Consider the following 22,201-nt stretch of genomic DNA (forward strand, 5'->3'; position numbering starts at 1 on the left):
GCCATTAATTGAGATATCGGCCAAAAGGACATATCGCTGGCCGTTGACGTTGGAGAATCCCGAACTACTAGCATATAGAGGCAACCATTGAAAGGCAGTGCGGCAAAGGCATGCTTAGGCATTTTATTAGGGATTTGTGGCAGTACAGGCAATGAATTGGCTGTCAAGCAGTCAGCCAGACAGCTGTCGATTATAAACATGATGCCCTAGTATCTGCCTAGGTAGTATAGAGGTGTCATGACACTGCGTTCTCGGTCGAGAAGATCAGCACCTAACTATACGGCAAAGCTGCCTCAGTAAACGAATGACCAATTCGCCCACAGGATTGGCTAATTCCATCTGTCTCTTAAGCCGTCAGTGCCCAGTAGCTACGAGTACTGACGAGCCTGTATGGTAGACAAACGGCTGTATAAATGTCCCTGGGTCAGAATAGAATTTCGCCAGTTAGGGCTGAGGCGGTTGAAGCGCTAAACCATCCATTTCTGTTTCTGGAAATAGCCGCCATAGCCGCAGGGCAGCAGCAGCGCCAAACATCGAAACCAGGCAGAACAGAACACGGGGAGAGGACGACGACGAGGACGAAGAAGAAGTAGCCTATCCATCTCACATTTAGATTTCATGGGATGGGTAGTTGAAGCTGCCACAAGTATGACCTCCCGTCTGGTCCTGGCCATCGGCGACCTCTTCGTCCCTGACCGCACTCCGGTACGCTGAATCTCCGCTCCTAACATATAGTATCTCCAAGTTATCATCACTTCACCCACTCCATTGCTTTGACTGCTTGGTGGAGAAAAAGGAAAAAAACTCAATTGCTATACTAACATCCATTGTGCAATAATGATAACAATAATAGGATATTCCAGCAAAGGTTTGCACCAAACAATTTCCCCGCGATTTCTCCTTGTGTCCCTTCCCTTGCCCCGCCATAGAAAACAAACACTAAAATCAATACAGTTCAAAAAACTCCTCACTCCCGGTAAAATCGGCCAAATCCTCTGTCTCGGCAACCTCACGGACCGCGACACCTTCGAATTCCTCCGCCAAATCGCCCCAGACCTCCAACTGGTCAAGGGCGACTTCGATGTCGACTCGCCCAATCTCCCTCTCTCCAAAGTCGTTACCCATGGCAGCCTGCGTATCGGCTTTACCCATGGCCATACCATCATACCGCCTGGCGATGCTGACTCCCTGCTCATAGCCGCACGGCAGATGGACGTTGATGTGCTGTTATGGGGTGGCACGCATAAATTCGAAGCGTATGAGCTGGAAGGAAGATTCTTTATCAACCCAGGCAGTGCCACAGGAGCTTTCACGACGCTGGGTGGGCTGGAGGAAGAGCAGACTCCCAGTTTCTGTCTAATGGATGTGAGATATTTCCTTCTGTTTTTCTGTTTTTCTTTCTTTTTTTCCCCCTTGAATCATCCCATCGATGATTATTTTTATTTGGAGTGCGAATGGGTGGCTGACTACTTTATATAATTTAATACTTAATATAGGTACAAGGTGATGTGCTCGTTCTATACGTCTATCAGCTGCGTAAGGATGAACAGGGTGCGGAAACTGTCTCCGTTGAGAAAGTCTCGTTTCGTAAACAACAGACACCGCCTACTGCTTCATGATAACGCCGAAAAACATTGTCGATTGCCTTTTCATCGCTTTTACCGACTATTAATTTATTTTCCTATTTTTCCCCCTCACTCTCACCTGTTACCTCTCTGAATTGGTTTTTATATTTATCTCTATGATTTTAATCTCAATTTTGCATGGTGTACATATCCGAGCCGTGCCGGAAATGAGAAAATATTCCCGCTCTCATTTTGCTGATAATTGTCATGCATACGAGCCCAGATACAACTTTTTCAGTTACATTGTTTGGTCCCTGCTTAATGATTCTTGACGAGCCTATGCGTATTTTGTATGTGCTGCTAAAAGCTTCTCCCGCAAGCGGTGAGTATATGTGTAAGCGTGCAAGTCAAAATACAGCCTTGTCAAACAAACACGGAAACATTAGCTTTAAGCCATTATATCCGTTAAATATAAAGGTTGACAGTGGGAATGAAGACTCAAAGGACACTTGTCAAGTAGTCGGAAATCCTGTTCTCCCCCCACGGACTTTTCCATCTCCTTATCGCTCCCAATTAACCATTTAATTGTAATAGGCTTGAATCTCGTTCAACGTCGGTGAGCGTTTTGTAGACTCGGCCAAGTTCATCGCCGAGGATACGAGTCATCGGAATCGACACTGGAGCATGCGGACGACCCGGATGCTCTCCATAGCAGATCACCCTCCGAACTGGGAGACCCGCCCTCCTGGCAACCTGCATAGCTAAGACTTCTTCTAAAGGAGCACCATCAGACCACTTCAGAATCAGCCCAGATGGAAGCTGAGCAATCTGGTTACCGTAGGTAGCCCCAACCCAGCTATAATAAATAAGATCGAGAGAACAGTCTGAGGTAGTGATGGACAATGCCCCATAATCGGCGTACGCGAGGATGCGTCGTTCGGGTTTTTGGGTAGTCACTGTATATGAGATGTGATTTGGCCAGGTAAAACCCGTTATGATGCAACGGAGCAGTAACGGAAATCCCATCAAAGCGGGCGTGAGGTTGTGCAAAAGGTGAGCAAGCCTGCAGGGGAGTATTGAGTCTGGCACCAGGCACGGACAAGCAAGACTTAACCACTCGACCAAAAACGCACAAGCAATAACAACCGCCGCTATCATTGGAGCCCGTACCCTATATGTGGTTAAACCTCTCGGGGGATGCCTAGGTGTCACTTATAGATACCTCGGTCTATTATAGGATTATATATAACTCTAGCACTTTCTATACAATGAACATAAAGTAATTAAAGAAGGAAAGAAAGAGATGATGGAAAAAATGGTTTATGTGAAAGAGGTTTTATAGAGATAGTGCAGGTCTCATCTGGCGGATGTTGATAGGCAGGCATTGATGGCTGTTGGGAATTGGCCATTGCCATTGATTGCGCAGAGCATGAGTTTTCGGATTTGCCAATTTGCCTTCTTCAACAGTCATCTCATCTATCACCACATCCTCAATGACCCACCCCCATTGAAAGCATGATCAGACAAGAGAAAGCTCATGGATTCCAAGATAAAAAGCATGATTCGATCTGATAATCAATACTCACGTTGTCATTGGATGTTCGAACCCTTCCACAGGCCCAGAGCGCGCCATGCCTAATCCGTCACCCGCGCCAGAAAAGCGGCTGGCGGCTGTTTCTCAAAGATAATCTGAGATATCATCCAGCAACCGTTGACAAGACACGACGTACAGCTAAGCAACCGCCTCTGCGGCCCCTCTTCCTCTTCTTCTCTTTGAAGCCCTTCTCACTACCTCCTTCGTATTACCGGCCTCCCAATTTCTGTGTGTCTCGGCACACTTTACTCCTTGGGCAACAAACGGACTCCCTCGATATCTCCGGATCTCAGGAAGTACCGTCCGTTTTGTTGGATTCAATCAGCTCCTGTTATCTATACCGGGAATTCACACATAAGGGACAACTTCTACGCACACCAATCACAGTCATGGCTGATGCGGGCGATGTCGCCGATGAGCGATTGGAGACACATGAAAAGCCTGGCTATGAAGAAGTAAGTTAACCTCTACATGTCCCGTACATGCTCATATATGAGAAACTCTGGAAAAATGGAAAGAGATTCGAAGTGGGCATCGAAAGAAATTGAACAGCTCCCTGAAAATCGCATTTCTCTCCTCCCGCCCGCGATATGCCATTTGATTCCGACAAAAAAGAAAAAAAAATTTAAAAAATAAAAAAAAGGAAAAATAAAAATTGCCAGAATATGATACAACTAACAAGAAATCCATTTTTTCCATTTCCAGGAAGAAATCGCCGCCATGAAGCGGCGGGTGGCCGAGATGGAATCCGAAGCTGCCAAGCTACGAGAGATGCAAGCGTCGCTGGACCAGCAGTCCGAGAGTCTGCGCGAGGATAAAGAGGATATCGATGCGCGGAGCATTTTTGTCGGAAACGTCGACTACGGCGCCTCACCGGAGGAGATCCAGGCGCACTTCCAGAGTTGCGGGTCGATAAATCGAGTTACTATCTTGCTCGATAAGTTCACTGGCCATCCCAAGGGGTTTGTCTCACCTTTCCTTTCTTTTGGTTATGCTGCCGGCCCTTGTGTTATTATGGTTTAACTGGTGGTTTTTCTTTAATTTCTTTTTTTCCCCTCCTTGCTGTTTCTGTGTTTGCTCTCTTAAAATTCACTCCGCGCTGCCTGGGCAAGAGATGGAACGCTAATTGGTATAAATACACACAGGTATGCGTATGTAGAATTCACGGAGCCGAGTCTTGTGGCTCAAGCACTTGTTTTGAACGAGAGTGTCTTTCGCGGGAGGAACCTGAAGGCGAGAAAACTACCTCTTTCCCCATCTCTTTTACTTGCTTAATTTACTATCTATATCCATAGAACTACGTTACTAACATAAGCCAACCTCTACGTATTGTTCCTTATTTCAGGTCGTACCCAAACGAACCAATCTACCAGGAATGACCCGAGGCCGGGGCCGGGGCCGGGGCATCGGTCGCGGCGGATTCGGACGTGGGGGATTCCCTCCTCGAGGCGCCTATCGCGGAGGCTATCGGGGTCGGGGCAGGGGATATGCACCATACTGAAAATTAAACCTGTCTAAAATAAAAGAGAAGGCAAGAAATTTCTTATTTACATTTTGTCCGCGGCAATATACATCCATTTCGCAATTGAGCCAGAGGGAAGCACTTTGTACTTATTGGAGAGAACGAAAAGGAACTGCAGGGGGTGGGGGACGAACAAATATGGCCCAGTATTCCACCAAGACTCCATCCATATCTCCCTTTGCGCCAAGCATGGGACCCAATCGGATCGAATAACATCGAACACTCAGCGTTGGGAGTGCGGTGTGGTGTGGTATGGTGTGGTGTGTATGAATATGATATGATATGGGGAATATGATGTTGAATTCTTTCAATTCATATATTTCTGTTTTTTTTTTTTTTTTTTTTTTTTCAAAAAATTTCTTGAATCTGAAGCAAAGGCGATAAAAAAGAAAAAAAATTAACCGAAAAAATAACTGAAAATGAGCGGGATAATGAGGGTTCGAATCTATCCACCGTATGTTTCATTATATCATTTCGATTTGTTTTCCACTTTTCTCCTTTCTATTAGTCCGGTTATTCTCAGATCGACTTCCTCTTTCTTTGTCCTTGTTGACACCATCTCTTTATTTTGCTTTTTCTTTTCTTCTTTTGGCTTAGGTCTGAGGGGAAGACAGAATTATTCATAAATTTATGAGCGCTGTCCTGCAGCCAGGAATTTAGGAACGGGGACATGCAGAGGAGAGAAAGAAAAAGAAAGAATATATTATGGTGGGGGTACTGTCTTGCTCCCTGCTGATAATTGTGTCAACAACCGTTTCCAGTTTTGAAAACCGGGGATATCTCGTCATCATACAGCAGACTCTCTGACGGTTCGCTGTGCAACTCAAATAAGCATAGAGAAATGGAGATCAAGCGCATATTTAATTAACACTTTGCTCTCCTGTAAACCGAAATCTCATGAGGTAGATACTAATTGTAGTATGCGAATGGCTGATCTCCATATGTGCGTGTACAGTGCAACTCGAGGTGAGGGCTCGGTTGGCGGCAGTTGTCAGGATGTTCTCTGCAAGCATCAATCATTTTGTGGCATTGCAACACCTTCAAGTCCCAGCCCAAGCCAATTCCTCGACCCTCGTACTCCATACCCCGTAACTGATAACGAGGCCTGTGCGAGGTTGGCCCTGCTCGGCGCGCCACCGATGCCCCAAGTGCTGCGGCCGGCGATTGGCCCGTTCCACTGCTCAGCCTCAGTTGGCGGCTCCCACGCCGGGCTTGGAGACAAGTACATCTGACATCTTTGAGCCTCCCGCCCACCAACAACGACATCTACTGCTACTGCATCAGCACCTGCAACCACGCCAATTATCTCGGTGGTTTGTTCGTTGCATCCAGGCCTCAATATACATCTCCACTGTCGACTCCTCAAGATTGCGTCTATCTAGCTGCTCTGGGGTTCGCTGCTGTTGTTGCTGCTCCCTCCCCCGCTGGATGTGAGCCTCCACCAGCCACCCCTCAGCATATATCTCCACCGTCCTGAAGACGGAGACGGCCTGCTGAGCTAGGATTGCCGTCATAATGGGTTCCAACTTGCCTGCGTATGTCCCTGTCTCCCTTTGCTATAAATATCTACATCTCTACGTTGCCACCATTTGTCTGATGAAATGATGCGCTAATCCGTTTTGCCCCGCCAGTCAACCAAATCTCAGAGTCACAAGTAAGGATCCATCCATCCTTCGTCCCGTTCACAGTGATATCCCCTATATTGACCAAGAACTAAAGTCATCGCTGCTGATGGGCTGTACAAACGCGATGTTTTCCGTAAGTTGGACCCTCCTTCCGTCCCGAAAAGCAGGTTCCCAAGGGCGATAGGAAGATAGAGACATTTGTGAAGAGAAGTACTCCATATTGACAGCAGGCACTGCACTGTTTCTTATCCAGGATTCCCCGATCCCTTTGCAGTAGCCACGGTTGGTGGTGAACAAACACACACTACGTCAGTGATCAAAAAAACCCTCAACCCATACTGGAATGAAGTCTTTGACCTGTACGTCACCCCATAAAGCCCTGTTTGATTCACCTTGTATTGTGGCGCTGGATCTAACCAAGTTTTGTCAATAACCAGGAGAGTCACCGAAGATTCCATTCTTGCTATTCAGATTTTCGATCAAAAGAAGTTCAAGAAGAAGGACCAGGGTTTCTTAGGTGTTATCAACGTTCGCATTGGGGATGTGATAGACTTAGACGTTGGCGACGATGGTGAATTATCTTACTCCCAAAGCTATACTCCTATTTGATATCAAAGACGGTTATTAACTACTCCTCCTCACAGAGATGCTTACAAGAGACCTGAAGAAGTCGAACGATAATCTTGTTGTTCACGGGAAACTGATCGTTAACTTATCCACGAACTTGTCAACTCCTGTTCCGCCACAAAACGGTTCCTTACGGCCTCCTCAAAACGCACCTCCATCTTCAAACCTTGCATATCAGCAACAACTACGACCCCAGTCCTCTGCGTCGGCTGCTCCTGCCGCCGCTAATCAAATAACCAACGATCAGCCAGCTGCTGCTAATCCTTCTTCCATGTTTCCCGTTCGCGCTCCCTCTGCTGCAACTCCCGCCACTGCCGGTCCACAAATTAGTGGACCTAGTCAGACAGCAAATGGATCGACTCCTTCTAGGGCCAACCTGAGCTCATTCGAAGATAGCCAAGGCAGGTTGCCAGCGGGTTGGGAAAGACGAGAAGATAATCTGGGCCGGACATATTATGTGGATCATAATACCAGAACCACAACATGGACACGCCCTTCACAACAATACAACGAGCAAGCCCAACGCACCCAGCTGGAAGCCAACATGCAGATGGAACGCAGGGCTCATCAAAGCCGGATGCTTCCCGAGGACCGCACAGGCGCCAGTTCGCCAAACCCACCGGACTCCCAGCAGGCAGGAACTCCTCCTGGGGTTTCCAATGCGAATGCTGCTTCTATGATGGCCACGGGAGCTACGACAGCGGGCAGTGGCGAGCTTCCAGCAGGGTGGGAGCAACGTTATACGCCGGAAGGCCGGCCGTATTTTGTGGACCATAACACGAGAACGACTACCTGGGTCGATCCGCGTCGTCAGCAGTATATCCGCATGTATGGCCAAAATGCTAATGGAAATAACACCACTATTCAACAACAGCCTGTGAGTCAACTCGGGCCGCTACCAAGCGGCTGGGAAATGAGGCTCACCAACACCGCTCGGGTGTACTTCGTTGATCACAATACAAAAACTACCACCTGGGATGACCCACGACTGCCATCGTCTCTGGATCAAGGCGTTCCGCAATACAAGCGTGATTTCCGGCGCAAGCTTATTTACTTCAGATCCCAGCCGGCGTTGCGGATCATGTCGGGACAATGCCATGTCAAAGTCCGACGAGGTGCTATTTTCGAGGACTCGTATGCAGAGATCATGCGACAGAGTGCTTCGGATTTGAAGAAGAGGTTAATGATCAAATTCGATGGAGAAGATGGTCTCGATTATGGTGGCCTTTCCAGGTTCGTCTGTTTTTACGTTTATTGTCGTCGTCAAATATAAAACTCCCCTGTGTACTAACAAAAAAAAAAAACAGAGAATTCTTCTTCTTGCTTTCCCACGAAATGTTCAACCCTTTCTACTGCTTATTCGAGTATTCCGCACATGACAATTACACCCTCCAAATCAACCCACATTCCGGTATCAACCCTGAGCATTTGAATTATTTCAAATTCATAGGGCGTGTTGTCGGTCTTGCTATCTTCCACCGACGCTTCCTTGATTCATTTTTCATCGGCGCATTTTATAAGATGATGTTAAGGAAGAAGGTTACGCTGCAGGATATGGAGGGTGTGGATGAAGATTTCCACCGAAATCTAACATGGACATTGTATGATTTTATTTTTCTTTTCAGAGTTACGAGTATACCAAGTCTGCTGACCTACCAATTAGGGAACATGATATTACCGGTGTCTTCGACGAGCTTACATTCTCCATTGACGATGACCAATTCGGCGAGAGGAAAACCGTTGACTTAATACCAAACGGCAGCAACATTCCTGTTACCAATGAGAACAAAAAGCAATATGTTGAGTATGTACATACCCATTTGCATGTTAATAGTGTCCATAGGAATAAGCACCAGAATTATAACTAACTGACCACTTCAAATTAGATTGATCACAGAATGGAAAATCCAAAAAAGAGTAGAAGAACAGTTCAACGCTTTCATCACCGGATTCAACGAACTCATCCCCGCTGACCTTGTCAACGTCTTCGATGAGCGTGAATTGGAGCTCCTAATTGGTGGTATTGCCGATATCGATGTGGACGATTGGAAGAAACACACCGACTACCGCGGCTACCAGGAGCAGGACGAAGTGATCCAGAACTTCTGGAAGGTCATACGGAGCTGGGATGCGGAGCAAAAATCTCGTCTCCTACAGTTTGCAACGGGTACCTCGCGCATTCCTGTTAACGGTTTTAAAGACCTGCAAGGTAGCGATGGACCCAGGCGATTCACCATTGAAAAATCTGGAGAGATCACCGCATTACCCAAATCGCATACATGGTAGGTTCTTTTTATATCTCAATTGGCGTTTCTTTTCTTTACCCTTTCATGTTTCCTTTGATACTAACTGGTTCGAAAAATTACAGCTTTAATCGTTTGGATCTACCGCCATATAAGACATACGAACAACTGCAGCATAAGTTATCCATCGCCGTCGAGGAGACCTTAGGTTTCGGCCAGGAGTAAATGGAAACCCAGCCATACAAATGCTATTTACTATTCCAATTTTTATCACAGAGGCAGACCTTCTCTTTTTTGTCCTTGTCCGAAGTGGTTTTATATAAGCATATTTCCTACCGCCATATATTTGTGTATAACTTGGTTCCTTCATTTCCTTCTTCTCTCTCTTCTGTATAATGTAGAGACTAAGGGAGGTGTGTGGAGAGGGGAAATTGAAAGGGGGGTATCAATATCTCCTATTTATGAACATGACATGAGTAACTTATTTTGTTTCCCTCATTTAAAAAAATTTTTTATGACCTTGCTACCTTCTTCGCCGGTTTTATTTCTTCTTTCCTTGCATTTCATTGTCCTCTTCTTTGCTTTACCAGTGTTTTCCTCTGCTTGTTCCTCATCCTCCCCTTAATGACGCCCAGCAAATTTATTGTTTTCTTTTTCCTTTTTCTCTTCTTCCTCTCACTCTCTCTCTCTCTCTCTTTTTCCGTAGGTACGTAATAATTTACCCCCTCACTTCCCCACCTTTCCTCCTCTTTTATGATGATACAACCTCCTGTCAGTATCCCGCACCAAATGACATTGCCAATCATTAAATAAACCAGGTTTGATATATGCATGCATGTACTGGACAATGCATGGAGACAGGTGGGGAAAGAAAGAACAGAAAGCACGGAAAGGAATATCGAGCAAAAACATGAAGTACGAGAGGAGCAGCTATATCATGAATAGGTCGAAGATATCTTAGATTGGATACTATGTAATACTTGTGCGGATACGTCGAGCGAGTATGGGGCTGTGATACAAGTTGGCATGTTCCAACTTCCTTCAACCTGGTGATTGGTCAGTCAACTAACTGGTAGTTGGGTTAGGACACCGGCTATAAATCACAAAATGAACTGGAACCCGAAGTTGATTTTGGCCACAAGCAGACTTCCACCAGGATTTTCTGTGTATTTCTGTCGCTCCTCTCACATCGAGTTGACTCAATATCTCATCTTCTGCGAAAGCTGTGCAATAAGAGTGTGTTGAAGTAGCACGGTATCACCTGCCTGCATGGCCGCTAAACCTCGCGTATTGCATACATCTTGGCTTTTGGAGGCGCCGAAACAGGCTTCAAACTGGCAACCATGGTTTCAAAGCATCATATTCATTGATAAATGTGCTCCAGACCCTTCTAGCACTGATCAAGAGATGTCCTTTTCTTTCGACCCTTTTCTTTTGCAACCCTTTCTCGTGGGTGACAAAAACCAGCTAATCACACTTCTTCAGAAATCTTGCAACTTCCCCAGGAATTTCCCAGAGAAGCCCAGTCTAAATAAATAATGCTGTTCGGCTTTCCATTCCCCTTCCCACCAACGTCGCCAATATGTGCTGTTGTTACTGGCTCGCTGCGTAGTGCCATACGAACCGAGCCAAAGCGCAACGCCTACCAGTTGCCACAAACCAGATACGGTCTCGGCTTCAAATAGTCTGTAACACATTTGGCTCCACATGCAGGAGCTATCGTTAATTGCCTGTGTTTCTCAAGGAAAATGTTTCACAACCTGGATTACCCCTTTTCTGTCCGGCGTTCGATGTCTATGACGCGGGCGAAACAACGCTCCATCTTCTCCTGAACCTGGTGTTTCTCATCTCCTCAGTGCTCCCACGCTCATTCTTCCCCATCATCATCCGCCCATTTCATTCATTCATATATTCACCAGCTTTCAGGTGTTTTCAAATCAAATAATTCGCTTTCATATGCCAAGGCTTTCACACAACTTCTCTTGTGTGAACCGCAACAAAAAGCATTGAGCTAGAAATTGAAATCAAAAAAGGAGAGAAACACCTACATTCGTTAATTTTTCCATTCCATCCGTTCATATATATCGTCCACTTTCATTGCCAAATATGCGTTCATTTATTTCTCTATCGGCCTTTCTTACTTTCCTTTGCATTGGCGTGGCGAATATAAATGTCGCTGCCGCCGACAGCGGCAGCTCCTCAAAATGCCAGGCGCAGAAGTACGTGATTTCTTTTTGTTGATAAGACTTGCGCGTGGCCAGAGAAAGATCGAGACGATGATGAAAAAACCACAAAAACTAGAGACGGAGATCAATTGTGAAGCTTGAAATATTTACAGAATTCCGTTACTAACCAAAATCCTGAACACACAGTATTCTCGATGCTTGCCTGAAATCCACCAATCTCCTTCTTTCAACCTGCGCCGTGCAAGATTGGATCTGCCTCTGTGACAAATATACCGCTATCCTGACGTACGATATATCCACTACTCATCGCAAGCCCGAGCCCCGTCAAGTCCCCCTTTCTATCACAATTCCTTCCAAAGAATAGCAATCACAGAGAAAGTTTTGAAAAAAAAAATGATCAACGCTCAATTACTAACTCGTCTGAAACACGAATGTAGCTGCTACAACAATTGTCCCCAGGACCCAGGCCGGTTCGGCGTAGACTCCGCAAAAGTCGCGAACTGCAACGCTGCGGATACTCTCCGAACAACCACTCCTGTATCGACCCTAAAACCTACTGCGACGAAAAATACGGGTGCCGCCTCCCAAACTTCGGGGGAGAGCACTGCTACCGGCACGGGAGCGCGCAGTTCAGCTTCAGCCACAGGGAATGCGGCGGCAGGGATGGTGGTTGTTGGTGGTGAGATGGGAATGGGAGGACTCGTTTGGATGTTGCTTGCGGGGATTGGGTATTTGATGTGAAAGTCGTGTGTATGGGGGGGGGGTGTTTGGTAGTCAAAGGTTTGTTGTAGCTTTGGGCGTTAGGGGGGATCCTGTAGAATGTTTGCAAGTAAATTAAGGGGGATGGTCACTAATTAATTCAGTTGGAGAAGTTGGTATTCCTTTGCGTTCCCTTGGTGGAGCTGACGCTCGTTTCGTTACAAGTTCAATTTTTCTCATTCTCTCAGTTGAGCCCGTGGGTGGATTGCTGAAAATTCATCGAGCAGAGGAATTGAAGCTACCAGGTGTGAATTGATCGCTGTTTTAGGACACAAGGAATGGATGTGCGCTGTGTTTGATGAAACGAGGATGGGGAAACTCTAGGGGCTTGTAAGAATAGTTAATTTGTGTATTCAATAGGCTGTCTTCGGGTTTATGGCATATAACTAAATTCGCTAGTTGGCTTGACTTCAATTTTTTGCTCCAAGTATTCATTGTTCCGAATGAAAGTTACATAGTAAGGCAAGGAGAAATCAGACATGTACACTATACTTAACGTAATCACTCTCCTTGAGCTTTCTATGAAAGCTCACATCCTCTCCTCTTTTTGCCCCTTTCCTGCATTTATAGCTTTCACACTACCAGTTGCAAGCACGGGTACTGCACTGAAAATCATCGGCATTCCCATCCCCTAGGTTGCCATTATAGATGCTTCCTTCATCGCTTCCTCATACCCCGACACGTCAAGATGGCCAATAACGAACGCCACTCTCTCAATATCCAGCACGGAGATGTTTTCGTTCTTGCTCCCCAATTTACCACGGCCGTCTCCTACGCCCCCCTTTTCGTTATGAATCTGATTGACCCTCTCCCTAAGCTTCCTCACAGCTTCCCACAACTCTCGATATTCTTTCATGTTATATTTGATTTTAGCCTCCGTCATCGCTGGTGACTTCCCCTTGGGTCTCGGACCACCACCATCTCTCCCACTGTTGCTGCTGTTGGGGAAGTCATGCGCATATTTATCCAGGCAAAGCCAATTGAAAAGCTCGTCACTGAAAAACGGGGGCGCATTTATATCCATGCTAGATGGATCATCTGAAGACGTTTGACAGGGTGCACTAGACAAGAAAAGGGATGCAGTTGCCGGCCCCACGCCCCTGAGGGGACCTGTTAGCGTCTCGAGTGGCGCGGCGGGGAAATTTTCGCCGCCTGTATTGGATAGGACACTCCGCAGTTGCGAGAAGGCCATCCTGGTAGTGGACCTCACGAGGGATTCTGGATTTGATCGTATCATACCCATCAGGGCTGGTCGGTGGGAGCCATGCTTGCTGCGAAAATGTCATGAGCACATTGCGTGTGACAGATGGAACGATCACAGAGCAGACTGGTTGAGTTAGGTTGGGATTGGCACATACAGTTTCCAGTCCATAAGATTGACTATCTCATCCTTCTCTAGAAAGGGACCCGGAGCGGGTGAGCCATCATCATCCTTTGATACCTTTATCTTTTTCCTTGGTCTTTTCACATCTTCTTCTTCCCCCTTTCCTTCGTTCTTTTTACTGGTGTCTGTAGCAGAGCCAATTCCAGCTCTATTTTTCAGAGCAGCAGGTATAATCTCATAGCGCAATTTACCTAATTCCAAAAAGGCTTCGACTTCCATTTCTATAGTTTCTTCGGTCTTTCTTTTCGTCGTAGACCGTTTCGAAGAATTTTTCGCGCCCGCTTTCGGTGTAGACTTGGCTATCAGTTTAGCCCTGTAGAATTCTCTGATGGTGTGGGGATAGAGAGATAGGAGAAATGAGATGGTGGCACGGGAGATTTTGGCTGGCGCGAGGGGGCTTTTTGAAGCCATGTCCTGTCTTGTTTCGTTACTGGCGATATAATCCTCGCAGAATAAAGAAGCGAGCTGTCCCTCTCCGGCCGTTCCTATATGACGGAGAAGGGGGGCTAGGTACAGCAGATTCCAGCCTACGTTCAGATGTTAGATGAGGTGACGATAGTAAAAGAAAAGAAAAATCCGTATAATAAATTCCACCGCCCCGAGATAAGGGAAGCCTCCTTTGATAACCTTGAAGGCAGCAAGCAAATGACAGTGGTGTAGCGATTTCCCTCCACCCCAGACAATCAATCCTCGGGTTCCTAGAAGACCTGGGGAAGGCCGCTTGTCCGATGAAATCCCATCAGGATTTATTCAAAAAGTAGCAGGATATATGGTGTATATACTATTTGAAACTCAGGAGAAATAGATGCTACAAATCACAAAGAAATACATCGGAGAACGCGGATATAGTTAGTTGGCTTTTAAACATGTCAGGTCAGGCTCAGAGATGCTTCGCATGACGACAGAACTCAATCGCCGCGCCAAGCAGCGAAAGATAGAGGCTAGAATCAAACACGCCATCGTTTTCGACGGAGAGAATCTAAATAAACAATGCACTCCGTATGGACGGTGCAAATCTTTGCAGTCCAAAGTAGATACAATTTTCGATCTAATTATATATGGGTGAATAAAAGAAGCTATAGTTAAACTCACTAAGACCATATGAAAACAATTAATATCGTGAGATAACTACCATGTATATATTATACATATTTGCGTGAAAGTAGGAAAAGCAGGAGAAAACACTTGGATCAAACTACATGTGAAATAACCCCAAAAGAGAAAGAAGATAAGCAAGCAAAAGGGGGAGGGGGAGGGAGGGGACTAAAGCATTCAACTCTTCAACTCTTAAGGCTAGATAGATAGAAATCAAGCGCCATCTGCGCCGGAGGACTCGAGGAGCGGCATGAGGAGAGTGTTTGGATTTGTGTATCATCATCATATGGCATGATGTGTTATGGAAACTGGAAGGGGCCGTGGATTGCAGCTTTATGGACATACAAAATACATCTTGTTTATGTGCATTGTGGAAGTTTTGAAGTTGAGGTGGCATGGGTAAAGGCCCCCTCCAGAGGAAGTAAGGTCGATCTAAGGAAAACCAAAGCACTGAACTGTGTGGTGGTGGAAGTGAGAAAATAATGAATACCTATTTTGCGGGCGGGGAGGCTAAAAGAAGAGAGAGAGAGAGAGAGAGAGAGAGAGAGAGAGAGAGAGAGAAATATGAACAAAGAAAGAAAAGTCAAAGACATGAGAGATGTGAACAGAATAAAAGAAATAAAAATCAAAAACAGGAGAACAAGAAAAAAGATAAACAGATTGGATAATCACACACGGTCGATAAGTTTCAAAATACAATAATCCCTTTATGGCCCCTGATATCAACCCAGTCCCGCCGAACCCAGACCCAAGACCCTGGACCAACCAAAACCGACCAGCGTGGGAAATAAAAAAGGTAGCAAAGGAGAACCCAGGAGGAAGCAAGAAGAGTACAACCATATCCCAGACCCAGACAACAAGCCCGCCCAGCCATTCCCTTTCCCGCCCGTACAGTAATAAATATAATAATAAATAAATTGCTGGAAGAAGAAGAGGAGAGAGGAACCATGAGGGTGAGGGCGAAAGGCTAAGCAGGCCTACAAAACGGTTTAAGAGAAAAAGGAGTAAAGGAAAATGGAGAGAGGAGAAGCAGAAGGGAATTCGTTCATAAGGAAACAAAAACCTGCCAGGACTCACAGTTTCGGTTGGTCGGTAGGTGAAAATGTACAAAATATATAGCAACGTATATAGCAACGTCTTAAGTCTCGGGCACGGAAAAAATCTCTGCAGTAGAGAGAAAAACAATAGTCTCTAATAGTAAAAGTGGACGAGTGAACAAAAAGGGAAAACACATAGTACATCATTCATAGAGATTTAGAAATTATTACGGTCGAACGATCAAATCTATCCACGACGATTTCTCTTTCCACCGCCATCCTTCGATGTTCTTCGTGGAGTGGTAATCGGACTCACAAAGCTAACATGCCTCTGCTCTTTCTCATTGGCACGGGACGGGGTCGCGGGAGTAGGAGCGGTAACGGTAGGTGCTTTTCCGGTATTCTGAGAGCTTCTCTTCTTCTTCCTGGGTACTTCCCGCTTGTAAACTTCTCGAGGAACTGGGGGAGGGTGATGTTTGGAAGGGCTGGTAATTTCGGGTCCTGGTTTCGTATCTGACGCTGCTGTGGTGGCTACGTTCGTGCCTCCTCCGCTGCCCTCATCACCATCCCTAACCTCGATGTTGTCAGGACCCACATCGCTTGCCACGGAAGGGCTGGGGCTAGGCGTTACTGATTCTGACGGTGCTTCATAATCCTCGTCATCACTGACAAGGCTTGGTGCCTGGTTCGACTCCGCAGTGTGAGGACTGAGATCAGAAGAAATCGAATCAGCCATTATTATATCGACGTTGTTTTCTTGACTTCTTTGGTTGTCGACATCGTGAGCATGAGAGGACCCTGAAGCTGGGGCATATGGAGATACGTAAGGGGTTCGAGGCGAGGGGGGAAGGGGAAGAGGAGCGGGCTGAGGCTTGCAGCTTGGTTTTTCAGCTCGTTTTCGGCTCTCGGGCCACGATACATTGGATGGTGAAACTATCGTTCGCGCGGGTAATCTGCTTCCTCGGACACTAAGTTTAGATCGATCATGGTTTGGGTGTTCATTCTCAGTTTCTGCCCCATCGCTTAACTCATCCTCTGAAAACATGTCTAGTTCTGTTTTCGTCAAGGCGTCATTCACGATGTCAAGCAGATCCACTGTCATACCCCTCCTTTTCATTAGGGAAGATAGATTTGGAGTCTTTGGAGAAGCTTGAAAAGAGGAACTGGGAGATTCAACGACAATTTTTTGCGGTCGCGGATGGCTTGAAATAGAGGTCTTTTCGGTTTGCGACGGCGAAGATCCGTTTCCAGGCTGATTGCTGCAAGTACGAGGTGTTCCGCTGACACTGGGCCGCTTTGCTGTTTGATTCTGGGGGCCCGCACGACGCGCACCAGGTTGCGGAGTAGAACCAACAAGGAGAGCTGACCGTATCAGAGGATGCACATATCCAACCGCGGTTCCCGCAGGTACATCGTTATTATTCCCAATAACCATGCCCTTCTCGTCGACCTCTACCGGCTCTCCGGATGCAGCAGCAGCAGCGTCATGGCTTGCGAAATTCCTGTTATGTGCAATCCGGCAGTGGTTGATAAAGCCTTGGGTGCTGGAGAAATTCTCCCTCCTGCAATCAAGACAAACTAATTTGACAAGTTGGCCATCGCTCTTGCGCTTTATTATCATAGGTCCGGCTTTATCCTTCGGTTGCGGATACCCGCTAGATAGTGCTTGCAATTTGGAGCCAGCAGAGCCGCGTTGTGAACGCAAAGTCCCAGTAACCCCTTGTTCTGACCACGAACCGCGTGTTATCCGTCCGTCTGTGGGCGTGCCTGCTGCAATTGCGGAAAGGGGAATCGGAGTCTCAACCTCACCTCCATCGAACCGGGGGTCAGGAAGTAGCCACTTAGCATAGTGCCTGCTGTAGGGCCCATCAGTGATACCCCACGGCGATGGTGATATTGGTGGTGGACCATGCACGGCCGCAGGCATTATTGCGTTTCCAGTGCCGTTGCTGACATCGTGGGAGAGCCCCGAAATATTTGATCCAGGATACGGAATTTCGGAACACCGACGAAGTTGGTCCAGTGCGACTTGACATTTCGCCATTTCCTGGTCGATCAATCGTAGCTCATCATGTTTCAGGAGTATTTCCAGGCTCAACTGTGATTCGAGCGTGCGGCGTAAAGTTTCTGTATCCATTTTCAGGGCTGTTCCTGCAGTTGCTGTTGATTCCGACTCCACTGGGTTTGTGGACGGGGGCTTGTCTCCAGACTCCGTAGTTTGTCTCATAGCTTGTAGCGAGTTGTGGGTTGGGGGGTCACGTTGTGGCGATGGCTTTGGGGATTCTAGTTTCCCCATTGACGAGGGTGAGTGTGGAGATATTGTTGTCCTATCATTGCCATTCGCATCGAAGGGACGGGTATATATCTTGGAGTGTTGGAAGCGTTCTGGCGCAGGAGTGACCCTTTCACTAGAGTCCGCACGCTTCCTCTTCAACATGTGAATGGCATGATTTTCCACGATGGGAGATCTCCGCTGGGGCGCGCCTAGCATCTTCAACTCCTCCGCTGTCACTTTATTGGCCCCAACGGCAGAAGACCATGGAAGCAATCGAAACATGCCATACGAAAATGTACCGATCGCCACGATTGATTACAAAACCTCTTTTCGTCTCTCACGGGGTCCGGGGAAGAAAACGACTTATGCTACTGCAATAGTGACGCACGAGTAAACGATATAGACGAGGCGCATCGGTTACGCGACAGCGACGGTAGTTGTAGTGTATAGCCAGGGGTTGTTTCGAGTGAATTTAAAGGGGATGGATGTTGCGCAAGGTTGCCAGGGTCAGGACGAAAGGAAGTGAACGTGCTGGCTGCTGGAGGTGGGCAAGAGAGAGAAGATAGCGTTCAAAGGGGAAATAGAATTTAGCGAACGACTACCAGCACCAGGCAGTTAGGTCAGAGTAGAGCTGGGAGCGCAGAGGGTCGGGGTCAGGATTTCTCAGTCGCACAAGCAGCGACGGGAGCGGCCACTTGAAACACCTGCTGGGGAGATTGCGGCGCAAGTCAGGATAACCAGATGGCTTCCCTAAGTAGGAAACCGACGCTGCGAAGAGAAAACTAGACGGTGGTGGTAGTGGAGGTAGCAGTGGTGGTAAGTCGAGCGGTGAAGTGCTGTTGATTTTATCTGGCAGCGCAGGTCTGGATGGAAGAGGTGCAGGAGGAAAGGTGACGTCTCTCAGGCCAGGGACGAGCGTTTGGTGATGTTGCCGGCGATACGGGCCAGGCTGCCCCAGAATGTTACCGGTTTCGTATTCCACTAGCCCGTATTAGTCATGGCGTCCTCCAGGGCTCCGCAGCCCGTAGGGCCAAGCAGTGGGTCGTATCGTATTATATCCGGCCTCGCAACACCTTACGATGTACGGCCGATACTGGTATCAGATGCCACGCCACAGTGAATCTTCTCTCCATTTGCGATGTCGTGCTGGGAATGTAACGCCGAATCGTGCGTGGCGGCGAGAGTCCAGGCAAGGCTATTACTCTCAAGCCTTGCTGACTCACGGCGCTTTCTCCATTTGAACGTGGTTTTGAATCTTGGCTCGAAAAGCTTTCAGCCTAACACCCAGTTAAAATAATATTGGATTAACTAGGTGATTCGTCCCCTCTATATACCCCATGGCGTTGGTGGTGATTGAGCTCTTTTGCCCCAGTGGGACATCATGAGGCATTATTAACAAGCCTAACCGCCGAACTAACCATAATCCTAACCTAATACTAACCCCTAAGCCCCTAATCCTAATCCCTAAACCTCAACACTCCCAACACAGGGTGGTGAATATGGATTTAGGAGTGAGAGTACGGGTGTAGAAGAAGTTGAATTACCCTAACTACTCTGTAGTGACTTTTGTACGACAAACAAGAACAAACATGCCAAGTGAGAAACACAGATGTTTCCAGCGAAACGTTTTGACTCACACTAAGAATTCAAACTGAAATAATATTGATATCGGCATTAAGTATTGCCGTTCCATCTCTTAATTAATTAAGAGAATAGGGACTCTTAGGGGGGGAAATAGAGGTCAATGCCCCGAGTACTGCCAAAATCCCAGGCAGTCTGGGCATAAGATTCAGTATACTGGTAAGAATATTTCAGTGTAAATTCCTATCGTGAGACAAAACTTTTCCGCAGGGGCATCTGTGCCATAAGTATTGCCAACCCCCACCAAAGTATACCTTCGCTCCAAATGTTAGGGAATATTAAATATTCAATATCTCAACAACCACATGCCTGTATACATAGTACATTAAAAGTAATACCTATTATAGATCTGATTGGTTTAAATGCTGGATATTCTCCATTTTTATTTATGCAGTGGAGACTTGATTTTGACACTAGTTCATAATTGGCTTAGATACCTATTCTTACCCCTGAATTGTTTGTCTATCTATCTATCTACCAACCTGCTTGATATCCGATTGATTGCTGATATAACTAGCTACCTATCTACCTCCCTACCTACCTATCGATGATGATATATATTGATGACATCTAGTGATAATATATCTAGCAATTATATTCCTTGATGATATATATAATATCTAAGAGCATAGCTTTTCTGAGCTTATTGCTCCATTCTATCCCAGCTGTATGTTCCATGAAGCTCCAGCTAAAGAGTGTTGTGCATGAACTTTCCAACTCTTTGAAGGAATTAAAGATGCCTTCATCCCTGGGATTTAGAGATTCATTTACCCATCCTCAGAAGGGGGGTGATAGGGGCAGGCTGCCACTAGTATACATAGCTTTATCCTCGTAGAGTCCTAAGGACCTCCCCTAGATAAGCAGCGAGATCCTCGACCCGCCGCTTACATCTATATGATGGGACGAAAACAGTATGTGGATACATGTTCAAATCCACGGAGTGGCAGATCTCATATTTTCTGCTAATGTTGACAAAACATTCAAGGTAATTGGAGAGATGCGCTCATCTCTGACATCTCCCCTGAATGGCTTGTAGAAGATCTTGAGGGAGAAAACAAAAAAAGGATTTCTGGAGTTTCTTCAGAGGATTCTACACTAGTTGCTTGAGGAAAGGCCGACTGCGGAAGAGCTCATATTTGACCTCTGACGGATGGAGGGGCTTAAAATATGGAAAAGAACCTAGCGCAAGGAAAATACCTTTTCTGGACAGAAGTCGGATCTCATCCTTGGTAATGAGAAAACCCAATTTCTCAGCCGTTCAAATCTAAATGATGATGATGATGATGATGATGATGATGATGATGATGATGATGATGATGATGATGATACCGTAGCGTGAGTTTTAGTAATCGATCCCTAGCACTATCCTGCACCAAAGCACAATGCAATCAAGCTTAAAGAGGATATGTTAGATCGTGACTTTACATAGTGTGTCGGTAGGTAAATAGAAGCGACTGCAGATTTGTTATGCATATTGTATAGAGGAGGAGGGGGAAGGCGAATATGTCATCCTCTATGCAGGGGAATATGTATCCAAAATCCATTGTTTCCCGTTTTATACAATGGCAAAATTAACAACATGAAATGCAAATCACCAACAAGGGCCCCAAACATCAAACATACAAGGGCAACAAAATGAGACGGCCTGCTTTCTATACATTGGATAGCAAACTCGTCTGGGTGTCAGACAACCCAGCAGCAATGGGGTCCAAAAAGAACCTAAATGCGCTGTACCTCATCCCCAGGAACCAAGCCACGACCAAATAACTAACCCGACACTTAACCCGCTCAAGCCTTCCCCTTCGTTCCCTCATGGATCCTCAGCACAAAATTGACAATAACAGCCGCAAGCAGCGCGACAGCTAAGATGCTAGGTCCAAACCTATCATCGAACCCGCCTTGACCTCTCTGCCGTATACTCTTTGCCCGCCAATGGAACGTCACCAGCGCATATATCATGGCAGCCATGGCCACGAAGGTAAACAAGGCGGCGCTTATTTGGCCTACGCGATCACCGAAGTTGAGAAGACCCAGAGCGAGGCCGCCAAGGATGACGGTGAAGTTGAGCCATGAGAGGAATGTTCGCTCGTTCGCGAAGAAGACTTTCGGTTCGACACGGGTGGGGAGGGCGATGCGCTTGCCTAATGGGGAGAGAGCCGAGTTAGAAGTCGGAGACTTGGGAGTGATAATAATTGCACATGCTGTGCGTTATATATATGTATTATGTATGGCTGTGCAAGTCTCCGCCCACATAAAGGAAAAAACAATACCCTGCAAACGCAATTGGAAAGGGAGTCTGGGCGGAACGTACCTGGGCCAGATTGGAGAAGGGGCTGACTTGACATTTTCCAAGAGAAAGTATATACGGAAAATAAATGGGTATTTGAGAACTGTTGCTACGGCGAAAGGAGGTCCAGAGTTTTGTTCTCAAGTTCTCTGCCAGCAGCGGAATTGAGAGTCGAACTGTGGGATAAATTGGATAGTGTATAGCAATCACAGGAGATAGGAAGGTTCACCAAAAAGGAAAATGGAAAGGATAATACGCTCCGAAGAATGCCTTTCAAACTGCGGACCCCAAATGACTCCCGCGCCGTCTTGTGAGATAACTATCGCAGTTGCTACAAGCCGAAGTGACCATCACGTGGCGG

The 22,201-nt window shown here is 46.6% G+C and overlaps 10 protein-coding genes across 10 annotated transcripts; 6 read left to right on the forward strand and 4 right to left on the reverse strand.

Annotated features, from left to right (window-relative positions):
- Positions 1–568: 568 nt before the first annotated feature.
- On the forward strand, positions 569–1,867 carry HCBG_04025 (vacuolar sorting-associated protein; the record flags this gene model as incomplete). Its single annotated transcript, XM_045431074.1, has 4 exons — positions 569–705; positions 854–868; positions 955–1,365; positions 1,497–1,867. The coding sequence occupies 4 exons, from the start codon at positions 649–651 to the stop codon at positions 1,617–1,619; spliced, it is 606 nt and encodes a 201-aa protein (XP_045287627.1).
- Positions 1,868–2,138: 271 nt separating this feature from the next.
- HCBG_04026 (uncharacterized protein) lies at positions 2,139–3,198 on the reverse strand (the record flags this gene model as incomplete). The annotated part of the gene is made up of 2 exons (XM_045431075.1): positions 2,139–2,766; positions 3,152–3,198. The coding sequence occupies 2 exons, from the start codon at positions 3,196–3,198 to the stop codon at positions 2,139–2,141; spliced, it is 675 nt and encodes a 224-aa protein (XP_045287628.1).
- A 350-nt stretch (positions 3,199–3,548) lies between these two features.
- On the forward strand, positions 3,549–4,434 carry HCBG_04027 (RNP domain-containing protein; the record flags this gene model as incomplete). The annotated part of the gene is made up of 3 exons (XM_045431076.1): positions 3,549–3,614; positions 3,865–4,121; positions 4,305–4,434. The coding sequence occupies 3 exons, from the start codon at positions 3,549–3,551 to the stop codon at positions 4,432–4,434; spliced, it is 453 nt and encodes a 150-aa protein (XP_045287629.1).
- A 1,173-nt stretch (positions 4,435–5,607) lies between these two features.
- Positions 5,608–5,913, forward strand: HCBG_04028 (uncharacterized protein; the record flags this gene model as incomplete). The annotated part of the gene is made up of 1 exon (XM_045431077.1): positions 5,608–5,913. One exon carries the CDS (start codon positions 5,608–5,610, stop codon positions 5,911–5,913), a length of 306 nt encoding a protein of 101 aa, XP_045287630.1.
- Positions 5,914–6,196: 283 nt separating this feature from the next.
- Positions 6,197–9,401, forward strand: HCBG_04029 (E3 ubiquitin-protein ligase pub1; the record flags this gene model as incomplete). The annotated part of the gene is made up of 9 exons (XM_045431078.1): positions 6,197–6,216; positions 6,313–6,335; positions 6,560–6,665; positions 6,744–6,877; positions 6,951–8,166; positions 8,241–8,534; positions 8,561–8,737; positions 8,820–9,215; positions 9,302–9,401. 9 exons carry the CDS (start codon positions 6,197–6,199, stop codon positions 9,399–9,401), a joined length of 2,466 nt encoding a protein of 821 aa, XP_045287631.1.
- A 1,881-nt stretch (positions 9,402–11,282) lies between these two features.
- Positions 11,283–12,103, forward strand: HCBG_04030 (uncharacterized protein; the record flags this gene model as incomplete). Its single annotated transcript, XM_045431079.1, has 3 exons — positions 11,283–11,395; positions 11,549–11,647; positions 11,800–12,103. The coding sequence occupies 3 exons, from the start codon at positions 11,283–11,285 to the stop codon at positions 12,101–12,103; spliced, it is 516 nt and encodes a 171-aa protein (XP_045287632.1).
- A 649-nt stretch (positions 12,104–12,752) lies between these two features.
- HCBG_04031 (uncharacterized protein) lies at positions 12,753–13,916 on the reverse strand (the record flags this gene model as incomplete). Its single annotated transcript, XM_045431080.1, has 2 exons — positions 12,753–13,392; positions 13,480–13,916. 2 exons carry the CDS (start codon positions 13,914–13,916, stop codon positions 12,753–12,755), a joined length of 1,077 nt encoding a protein of 358 aa, XP_045287633.1.
- A 1,329-nt stretch (positions 13,917–15,245) lies between these two features.
- HCBG_04032 (uncharacterized protein) lies at positions 15,246–18,128 on the reverse strand (the record flags this gene model as incomplete). The annotated part of the gene is made up of 1 exon (XM_045431081.1): positions 15,246–18,128. One exon carries the CDS (start codon positions 18,126–18,128, stop codon positions 15,885–15,887), a length of 2,244 nt encoding a protein of 747 aa, XP_045287634.1.
- Positions 18,129–18,397: 269 nt separating this feature from the next.
- On the forward strand, positions 18,398–19,070 carry HCBG_04033 (uncharacterized protein; the record flags this gene model as incomplete). The annotated part of the gene is made up of 3 exons (XM_045431082.1): positions 18,398–18,418; positions 18,671–18,728; positions 18,817–19,070. The coding sequence occupies 3 exons, from the start codon at positions 18,398–18,400 to the stop codon at positions 19,068–19,070; spliced, it is 333 nt and encodes a 110-aa protein (XP_045287635.1).
- Positions 19,071–21,341: 2,271 nt separating this feature from the next.
- On the reverse strand, positions 21,342–21,898 carry HCBG_04034 (vacuolar transporter chaperone 1; the record flags this gene model as incomplete). The annotated part of the gene is made up of 2 exons (XM_045431083.1): positions 21,342–21,694; positions 21,865–21,898. The coding sequence occupies 2 exons, from the start codon at positions 21,896–21,898 to the stop codon at positions 21,342–21,344; spliced, it is 387 nt and encodes a 128-aa protein (XP_045287636.1).
- Between the last annotated feature and the right edge of the window lie 303 nt (positions 21,899–22,201).

The sequence above is a fragment of the Histoplasma capsulatum genome (genome assembly GCF_000150115.1).
Source record: "Histoplasma capsulatum G186AR genomic scaffold supercont2.5, whole genome shotgun sequence".
NCBI lineage: Eukaryota > Fungi > Ascomycota > Eurotiomycetes > Onygenales > Ajellomycetaceae > Histoplasma > Histoplasma capsulatum.